Here is an 11,106-nt window from a genome sequence, read left to right as displayed (position 1 = left end):
GTCTGAGGGAGAAGTTTGGTCTGGCTGTGACACCAGAACATGTAAAATGTTCAATTTTTTTGCGAAGCAGTCTTTACTCTCGTCCGATTAAAATGAATGAAACGAGCACAATCGTCAGAGACAAAATTTAAGCATAGTTCCAATTTAGGTATGCTGCTCTTGTCGCTCTATGATAGTGATGACAGAGCTAATCACTTGGCTAAAGGAAGAAAGAAGAGAAGAATGACTGCCTCACTGGTGAAATTTGGGGTCTAGACGTAGCAGAAGCTATGCACTCTCGTTAGAGAGTTTCTTTATCGGGAGTTTATTGCCTCGGCGTGACTGTGTGTCGATGAGCAACTATTCCCTAACCACACAGTGAACAGATCAGGTCTTTTAAGATTGGTCACCTCGCAGATGTAACACAAAAGCCGGGGATGTAGCCCCCTCCTTTGGTTGGTGCATTAACTCATACTATAGAGGTGGAAAGGAAGATCAAACGTAGAGAGGAAGAAACTGCTTTCGATGTGCTTGACGCCTTCCACTTATCAGCCGGTGTTGAGTAAACTGGGCAGAAAAGTTTCGTCATTATGGTTTTGAACCGCTAAAGAATAAGAGTAATTGTGCAGGCAAGCGATTCATCGCCGAACTCTGTGCACACTTCCTTTTTATCGACCCCCCGTCTGAGATCTCAGTACATAGAAGAAGAGAGACAAGCAGCCAGTATTTGCCGCGCTTGTAGAAGCAGATATAACCGAAATTTTACATTTTTTACCATTTTCGTAATTTTACCTTATTAAGTATTGGTCAGTCCGTTTCTAATACAACAGCAAAGTGCTTGCCATTGTGGAACCTCGGCACCTCCAACTGCATTTGAGAAAGGTGAAGGGGCAACAAAAGCACATGCTAGAACGAAAAAGTGTGACTGTATATGTATTTCACAACGCAATAAAAGCAAAAGTGTTTTCGAGCTTCACTTCTTTATCCTTGATTTAACGAACTAGTTTGTAGAGAAGAACTAGAAGATAATTTTGAGCATATTGTAATGGCTCGGCTAGCCTTAGAACCTGCGTATATTGCATAACGTCACTTCGGCGATTCAGTTCAAAACTGAGCACTGGTTTTTCTTTTTATGTTCCTGCTGTGTAAAAGAACAGCGCCGTTTTGTTTTTTTCTTTCCATGCTATGAATATTAGGGTCTTACGTAAAATAGAAGATTAAAACACCAGGGAAAAAAAGGAAGGGAAATAACAAAAGTACAGACATCGGCGTACGCATTAGCCTGTTATTACGACAGCCTAGACATCTTCCCGAATGACAGCCACGACCACACCTTCTTCGAAGTGAGCCCGCTGCCAGGGACGTCCGCGTTGCTGTAGCTCCTTTTGCGTTCAGCGAGCCCTAAAGAGTCGAGTGCATTTACTTTTTGACGTAGTCGAGGCGTCTGGCAGGGCTGATCAATTCACCCCTTTGGCACTACTGTGACAGGTTCGCCCCGTTGAAGGGAGCGGGGGTGTCTTGAACAGGCACTCACTGCTTCTTTGCCTACCTTTGCGAAAAAAAAGAAGGAAAAAAAATAGAAAAGCCGTACGCCTCGGCACCGCTTGTTAAAATAATGAAGGGGACGTGCATATTGAAGGGCCAGCAAAGACATCAAAGAAATGAATTTACAAAACATTACGAAGGGCGTAAAATGAACTTCTCTCCCAATCATTCTTAGCGCTGCCTTGCCAGTTGAAAACAGGAGCTGCCCTTAACGGTTGTGGATTAATTTTAGCTTGTTGTTACGGCACTCCTGGTTAAACTGCATCTAGTGGTTTACGGATGGTTCTTTTCAATCCGTATTTTATTATTCTTACTAAAATAAGTCAATGGCATAAATCACTATAAAGGGTTATTACGTTCGAAGGTACGACAAACTGTGGGGTAACAACAGTCTTTGCTTGACTAATTCCCGACCTGCCCCGCACTAAATGACACGAATTGAACATTAGCGGTTGCTAAGAAACCACATTTTAACTGCGTAAATACGTTAGCAACAAATGTGCGAGATTGTGAGGCATCTGCATGTCCTTTGAACGTCCAGTGTGACGCAAAACAATTCTCCCTTTGCTTTGAGTCACTTCGTATGGCTTTAAGAGCACTGGCACACCAAATATTCCTCGTCTTTAACTGCTGGGTGCTGCAGGTAGGTGCCGCCTCTAAACAATCAGGAAAGCTATAGACCTAGTAGACGGTCACTAAGTGAACATTTCCCTTCGCAGTAATAGGCCGATAGGCCAAAAATTATCATCATTTAAGATAAATAAAAATATAACTGAAAAAGCAAAACAATTTACCCGAATAAATATTAACTGTACTTGGGACATAAGCATAGTAACAGTGTAGAAAACAGACGAATGAATTGAACGTAGTCAAAATAGCATGTGAAGCGACCTTCATAACGCACTGAAGCTGCACGGACTTCTTCAATGTGAACGTACATATGCGACAGGTGTATTGAAAAGCGTGAACTTTACTTTCAACTCGCGGCTAGCGCTATATATATATATATATATATATATATATATATATATATATATATATATATATATATATATATATATATATATATATATATATATATATATGAAGGAAAGTAGCCAACAGTCGGCGAGGCCAAGGAAAGCGTTGGGGATGGTACTTAATGTCTTTTTTTTTTAATGTTTACTTGGATAATCACAGAAATTAGTAATGTAACCTGTTTAGGGGAAGATAATAAACACAAAGTAGAAGAAAAAACAACGTGCCGATGGTGGGAACCGAACCCACGACCTCCGAATAACGCGTCCGGTGCTCTTCCAACTGAGCTACATCGCCCCCCCTGCTACTTTCTTGGGTATTTATGTTGTCTGTATACGAACCTTGAGAGTGTTCACCAGCGCCACCCTCAGCCATAGCGGCGGACGTGGAACGTATATATATATATATATATATATATATATATATATATATATATATATATATATATATATATATATATATATATATATATATATATATATATATATATATATATATATATATATATATATGGTACTGCTGACTACAGTGACGGGGCCCGTCACTTTAACAAAGGCGCTGCAGTGACGGCGCCCGGCACTATAATAACGCCGCTGCAGTGACGGGGCGTTATTATACAGGCTTAATATTACACAGGCTTAACCGTCCTGGGACTTTTTCCTATACACACACGTGACGTTGCATGACATTAGTAAGAAATGCATAGGAACCGTTGCATATTCCAGTATTAGGTAACATAATGGCGATAGCGTAGAGGTAGGTGCAGCGTCCACCTCTCGTGAAAGATTAAGGCAGTTAGAAACTTGGTGCTGCGCAATTAAAGCAATATATGTATCACTGCACAAATTTATTTGTTTCAACTGCATAAATGTTTAACACTTGGTAGCGGCCGGCAGATTAAAACCTTTTATATTTAATTCATGTTAATGCATATCTGTATCTTACCTTGATAGAATGTTTCAACGGTACACTTCATATGCTTGGCAAATGAAGGCTTCAAGTCATGCCGAGTCGAAAGGAGAAAAAATTATTTACACCAATTTATTTAAAGATGAGACGAGGGCCGAGGGGTATACAATTCAATATACAATTATCTGTGCATGCATGTATGAAGAGAACAAAGCTGGCATTTCCCAGTTTATACACTAAGCATACGACAAAATATCAACAGGAAACATTGCATATTTTGAGACAAAAAATTCATGTATAACAATTTCGACAAAACCACACCTTACTTCTTGGCGCAGATGTGACAGATGCACATTTAAAGTGAAGCCAATGCAAGCATGCGTCACACCCAATGGCGTTGTCGTCAACCTTTTGCTGACACGCACTGCATGTCCATAAGCCAAGGTTACGCTTATGAGCAACTGTTGCAGTAAGCGTTGCCCAACCATCATCAGTGAAATAGTTGCGGATTCCATCTATTTGAACTCTGTCATCCAGAACTGCTGAAGGGACTTTCTCAGGGGCGACTTCAATTTCCGCTTCACCAATCCTGTGTCCCCCATTGATAGCTTTTTCTGCTACATCGACTTCAACAAACCACTGCAGCATCATCATGGCACGTTCAAGGGGTGCCTTCATTAAAAATGATGTCGGTCTTAGACATTTTCTCTTCTTTGGAAGGCCAACAACTGTCTGACCTCTCCCTTTTGGTCGACCACGATGTTTTATTCTGGTGGGCAGAATAACAGCTTCAAGCGCACCTGGAGAAAAAGGGACACACGAACTGTGTGGAACCTCTAACGAGGAGATGAGGATGCGTGCAAACGGCTTACCTGCAGGTGATAGATCTGCAGCAGACGTGTTGTATTGGGATGGTTGCTGTTGGTGTCCATCTGAAGGGAAATGGGCACATGTATAACTGTGTGGAACCCATAATAAGAAGAGTATGCATGCAAACGACTTACCTGCAGGTGAAGGATCTGCAACAGGCATGCCGTATTGGGATGGCTGCTTTTGTTGTCCATCTGGAGGAAAGCGCGCAGATGTATAACTATGTGGAACCCCTAATGAGGCGGTGAGGACGCATGCAAATGGCTTACCAGCAAACGAAGGAGCTGCAGCAGGTGTGTGCCGTTGGGTACATGTAGTGGGAACTGATTTTGATGCATCTTCTTGCTCTGGGCATTCGACAATAACAACTGCTGACCCATTTTCCACAGCAGTAATGAACTCCTTTACAGCTGACATCAGAGCTTCAAACCTGGACATTGGCTGCTCAGCAATGCGTGATGCCAATTGCTGCAATGCTTCACTGCTTTTCCTGTATTTTTGAACCTCGGTCCAAAATTTGCGGTCTTGTACTGCTTTTGAAGCCAAAGACAGCTGTAGTCCCAGGTGAATCTTCAGACGAAGCTGCAACTCTGGAGGTCTTGGCATAGTACGCTTTTGTCCAGCGTTCAGCAATACCAGACACTGAAAATGCTGGTAGGCCTTCCAATCTTCGTGTGTAGAATATATGTTTACCCAAATTCACCCAAAACTGCACGTAATTGTCGTCTTCATATTTGCGGATGGCAGCTTGCAGGCCTTCGTATGACGAAAACGTCGCTCCCACGTCGAACGGGCCATTCGGCAAAACAGCGAGGTTTTCCATACGATCACGGCAAGCGCCACAAAAAAAAAAAAAAAAAGGAGTACCGCAATGCTTCGGTACAACGACTGAGTGACGAAACACGTGTAGTGAAGAGAACTGCTGATTGCCCCGTCACTGACTCAGGTGACACGTGTAGTGAAGAGGGTTTGTTGTTGCCCCGTCACTATACTGATAATGTTATAGTGCCGGGCCCCGTCACTGCAGCGACGTTGTTAAAGTGACGGGCTCCGTCACTGCAGCGACGTTGTTAAAGTGACGGGCCCCGTCACTGTAGTCAGTACCTATATATATATCGAATGTTGGATTTCGCTACTTTCTTAATACAGTAAAAAAACTGTATAAGAGCTGCCGCTGAAGATCGGGCTGGTAACCTTTTATTTATTTACGAAGGGGTTTATTCATTCCGAACTTACCTCTCTGTTTAAACATGTCAGTCGAGAATTATTCAGGCGAACTACTTCAATTTTTTTGAAGCCACCGCTGCCAAAAATTCACGGCCTTTGCTACCAGCAATCATTTCAAAGCAGCCGGTCTTGTAGCACGCTACATTTGTAGATTTCGTGGTTCCTCTCGAGTGTTTATTTAATTCTGCGTCAGTGCACCTACAAAAGTTGAGATTGGGGTATGTCCTAGTACACTACACTGATGTCTGTCGTTTGCATTTTAGTGCGTGAAAACTAAGATTAAGTCGCCAATAAACAAATATTAAGTACAAAAATAAGACTCCACTAACTGAAAGCTCGTACACAGCCTAAATCTATGAGGACTTTTCATCGTGGAATCGCTTATAAAGCTAATGGAACACTATCTTATTATTGTGTTATGATGAAACGGGCTCGTTATTCTCACTAACGATTACCGCCCCGAGCACGCACACTTGTGGTTTAGAAACACACCGATAATACTGCACATGCTTTTACGTATTTTCATTTATTGTCACTAAATTATACTCCTTAAGCCGCGCTTCATATTGATCGAGTGAGCTGTTTTCTGCTGATATGGCGTGAGTGCAATATATTTCAGAATTTATCACTAATACATGGACGCGATGAATAAGCGCGACCGAATAAATAAAAAAAAATGCGCTGTGGATTAGCAGCTACTTCAAAAACGTGGAGCCTATCAAGGTTATTCTTCGTCACTTTTTGAGACATCGTAAATATATTTTCTTCCGAAATACTACATTTTATCCCAATGCATCTTTTGTTCTCGACTCAAGCAGAGTGCTGAACGCATATTGAAATCAGCACGAGTTGGAAAATTGTGGGCATGCTCCAACTTAAACTTTTGAATGTACATGTCATTTACTTATGACTGAAAATCATTACTCCCTTCTTCAGGAAGCCTGACTTGATTTGAAAAAATATATATTTAATACGTTTTGGCAGCCTGAAGTTTAAAATAATGGCGCCAAAGTGCCTCTGATTTATACAAACGGGCCGACATCAACAACTAAGTGCCTTTTCGGGCTTTATGAAAAATAAACCACTCCTATGGGTGGTGGTAGCTAAAGATTCAATGCAGTTTACTTTCCCCTTGGAATCTTTAGAAGCGGGGGGGGGGGTCATGTGTTCTGAAATAAATTGGACATTCAGGTATTGGCGCTTGAAAGTATTCTTTAGTAACCAATAATTAGACAGGGCACGTTGCTTCTAGCATAAAATTGGATGCATGGGCCACCAGTGAACATTGCTTAAATCGAAACTTCTTTTAAGCCTACCTATACTGCAAGAGAAGTACACATTTATCGGCGTCCTATACAACGATTTCAATATTTTACACGTGGTAATGCGTACCACCGCTGGTCTGTTGGTCAGCTCGGCTGGCTGGCTATTCGCTAGGCTGCGGTAGATACATCGGCGAATACAAAGCTGCAATTGGACCGCTTACACGTCATTTTCCGGTAGTCCCCGTTATTCAGAAACTCAACAAAAGATAACAAATTATACCCCTGGGGCCATTATGAACTCGTAAAATGTTTTTTTCTTATCATTTATTCCCGTTCCAGAACGACGGTACGAGATCTGTACTCATGTCGGAATCGTAATCGAATAACCAAAGCGCGAAAAGTGTTTTCGTGTACGCCAGGAACATTTAAAAATATTGAACGGCGCTTTCCAAATCCGTCTTCAAGGAACTGCTGAATATCAATCCTTCGATTTATTCCCGGAACGAATGCTATGTTTTTAAACATTGCCAAGACAGACGGCATAGATATCAAGCTCTGCGCCAGTAATATTTCTTATCAGATTTCTGCACTTTAGTAACAGGCAGCGGAAGGAGTTTCAAAGCGCCGGCATGAAATCTCGCTCTAATTAATTGGCGCAACGATTTTCTTTGGAGAACAAGATAATGCGAAATGCCGTGCTAGCTGGTCAAAGCAGAGCTACTGTTTGCGTACAGTACATGATAAAAAGCTTAGTTTGCATTAGCTTTCAGGCATGACCATCACTAATGAAGTTGTATCTATGGAAGCACGTAGGGTTAAAAAACAAGAAAGGTGCCTGCGCAAAGATAAAATTTGACAACTCATTAATTAGCTCAACGATGCAAAAAAAAAAAAAACACAGAATCTGCACAAACGAAAACTTATGAGGCATCTCGCCGTGGCGTTCGACAGATGGTACATACTTACCTTCCTTTCATTACCACAGCAAGTTAGTATTCCATCGATTTCTTATGGTCGCGTATAAGCCCACACAATTGTTGCTCATGAAAAGTCGCAAAACTCTTAGGCGAAAATCACCGTGATTGTGTTTAGAAATAAACTTGTGAGGTAAAACTGGAAATAACCAAAAACAAATTTTCATCCCAACGTTTACGGAACAATTCGGTTCCTTCTTAAGAGGTGACGAAATTCAATCCAGCACCAGAAGGCAACGACCTTCGCAGTGGTCGAAAATAAGTTATTTGTTGGTGCTTGTATTGCAATTGCAGTGAGATACATATAATACACGTGGGAAAGGAGATGGGTGGCAAATATATTAGGGACTACAGTATGAATTTTAAGTGCAGAAGACATCAATCGTATATTTCTGTTTCTGCAAAAGAATGGTTGAATTTACACCAATTTACTTTAGTTGCAAAAATGCAGTGACTTCCCTAGGGCTCAGGCGGAGCTCGCCACCACATTACGTTTCCGGTTCTCGTTCAGCGCGTCAGGCAGGCACGCACGCACGCAACATTTGTACTGATAAGCAAATATGTTCCTATCGAAGGCCATCGCCACAAAAATCTTGAATTTTACATTCGTCTTGCTTTCTAACGAATAAAAGGAGCTCAGCTTTAACCAATATCAAATTAACTCATTATTTTTATGCAAAATACATAGGAGACATCATAAAGGTGTTGGCGAAGAACTGGAAGACATGTAAGTATAAGAGAGCATGTTAGCTGCACATAAAAATGTACATTGACTACAATTTGCAAGCAAACTCTTATTAAGACAACGGGGAATGTCTGAGAACCGTGCGTCTTTTAGCGGTTCACTTCGAGTGCCGCAGAATCTGACCAAGAAACTGGTATCGGTCAAGAACTAAATCGACTTGAACTCTGATACGTTAGTCCCCCGTTAGTCATTTTATTTTAAAAACTTTCAGTCCTTTTTGGAATCTGCACTATTCTTTATCTCGTTTTCCGAAGAAAGGAGTACGAAATTGTGAAGAAAATCAAGAACGCTACGAATGGCGCCCAGTCATTGGAAAGGCGCATCTGCGAGAGAAAACTTGTCGTGTGGTAAGAAGGAAATGGTGGCATCACGTGACCTACTGTGGGGCTTAGGGTGGCCGCCATCTTATGTGGCTAGGGTGGCAACCCACCATGGTGAACACTGCTTCTGACTAACTCAACTAACTCTTATGACAAGTAACTACCTACTAACTCAAGCCCTTGACGGTCACCTGATGGACCCAGACAAACCGATGCGAAAACGCAAAATGTGAGAAGCAAGAACCAATCAACTTAAAAACAGTTGCGTGACACTTTTTATACCAAATAACGTAGTATTTCTGGTGCTACTTCGTGCCCACGTCGCTCATTGGGGAAGTTGGGCTTTCGCCTCAACACTGACTTCACATAATACCTCTATAGTCGTCGAGGAAAAGGGATTTAAGGAACGCCGAATAAAGCCTCGTTTCCGAATGCAGTACAACACGTTAATGTACATTGCCAGCCATTAATGAGATAGGCAAAAAACAACAACAAAAGGAATAATCAGGCAGTGTAACAGTACACTAAGACAACAAACTATAAACAAATGACCGAATTCAGGCGCGTATATAAGACATGTGCAATGAAAAAAAAAATAGCAGAGGGCGAACAGCCGCGTGTAAGTGCCATAGCCGTCCTTTGTTTGCCGCATAGTTATCCTACACGGTAACATCACATCTGCTGCAACACTGCCATAAAGACTGATTCATTTTTTTGTTTTTGCCCTAAAGCATAACATTATAAAGGATTCAGGGCACCGCATTAGTGGATGACACCGTACTTCACGATTCGTCACGTTAAGGTGCTTTCCATTCGTACCTCCAGAGTGTTATAGAGCATCACGCGAGTAGGACGCAACAAGAACGAACGCTTTATTCAGGTAGCTACTTTTTTGTTGTTGTTGTTGTTATGAACTTTATTTTTCCACCGATGTAGGAGGCCCCTACTCCCCGCCCCCGGCACGCGGAGGCCGGGGCCTCCGCGACTAAAGACAGGCTAAGCGACAGTGTTTCTTCGCGGCTTCAGCCGCCAGGCGGATAGCTTGCTGCTGGTTGGTGGGGGACTCGCTCCACAGTAGCAGTTGTTTTCCTTGGCGCCAGAGTAATCAAGGCATTACCAGATTATGTGATCCAGAGTACCCCTTTCTCCGCAGGTTTCGAATTTATCCTACTCTATCCTTCGCATCTATCCTTTTCCTCCATTTGCGCGTGGAAAAGCCAGACAGGACTTGGGAAATTCCCAGCTTGCAGGCGCCGCCAAGCGACGGCCTCCTTGTTATTTAGCTTTCGGTCCGGGGGTGGTAGGGACCTTCTGCTAAGTCTGTATTGTTCTAAAATTTCCTTATACGTGTGCAACCTCTCCTCTTGTCCATCCAATCGCAATCAGGCGGCTCTACGGCTGCCCGGAAGTAGAGAGCTCGGGCTAGCTCGTGCGCCGCCTCGTTGCCGGAGACGGACTCCTGAGAAGGGGTCCAAATAATTCGAATCCTTCTTTCAAGTTATCCTTTCTCTAAAATTTTGGCTGCCTCCTTCGAGACCCTCCCATTTCTAAAGTTCCAGACAGCTGTTTTGCTGTCACTAATAGCTATGCTGGCTTCCGTTCCAACGCAAGCAAGCGCTACTGCAACTTCTTCAGCTGTCTACATTTCGCCTTCTAACGGACGCGGCGCCGGCGGGTACGCCGCGGCCGTTGACGACCGCAGCCACCGCCACCCCCGACTTCCCGCTAGCCGCGTCCACGTAGGCGACCTTCCCCGGCTTCATTTTCCCCGCTTTCTTTGCGAAAGTCTCGGCCCTCTTTTGTCTCCTCTTCTTGTTGTACGTAGGGCACATGTTTTAGGTAAGGGGGCCACTATTATATATTCGCGACACTTTCGTGGAATGGCTACCTTGAGGCTTGTTCCTCTATCTGACTGCAGTCCCACCCAGCCGAGGATGATTCTGCCTGCGGTGGTTCTGCTCAATCTTTCTAGTTGGGCCATGCGCACAGCCTGCGCTAGTTCCGTCCAATCAGCCTTTTGCGTTTTCCTGTGCTGCCACCTCGTGCACAACGCCGCAACCAAACTGGCGGGATACGGCGCCGCACGGACACGCTCCTTCGCACGCTGAGCCCCGCTGCGGAGAACATTTCTTGGCGCACATAATTTTGGTTCTGTCGACGGTGGTGTGGGCTGGGCAGCACTTGATACCTGGCGGGTATCTAGGGCTAAGTAATGGCTTGGTGTCATGCCCGAGGAAGGCAGCGAAGCCCACTGA

The 11,106-nt window shown here is 43.4% G+C and overlaps 1 protein-coding gene across 1 annotated transcript; it reads right to left on the bottom strand.

Moving 5' to 3' along the window:
• Positions 1–786: 786 nt before the first annotated feature.
• On the bottom strand, positions 787–4,550 carry LOC146193964 (uncharacterized). The gene is made up of 4 exons (XM_084600660.1): positions 4,455–4,550; positions 4,323–4,382; positions 3,931–4,250; positions 787–846 (listed from the first exon to the last, which is right to left on the bottom strand). The coding sequence occupies exons 1-4, from the start codon at positions 4,480–4,482 to the stop codon at positions 787–789; spliced, it is 468 nt and encodes a 155-aa protein (XP_084456786.1). The 5' UTR covers positions 4,483–4,550.
• Between the last annotated feature and the right edge of the window lie 6,556 nt (positions 4,551–11,106).

The sequence above is a fragment of the Amblyomma maculatum genome, chromosome 4, assembly GCF_055883805.1.
Source record: "Amblyomma maculatum isolate TAMU_Amacu chromosome 4, ASM5588380v1, whole genome shotgun sequence".
Lineage (NCBI taxonomy): Eukaryota > Metazoa > Arthropoda > Arachnida > Ixodida > Ixodidae > Amblyomma > Amblyomma maculatum.
Note: the sequence above shows the minus strand (reverse complement) of the source record. Positions and strands in the feature narration are given on the sequence as shown.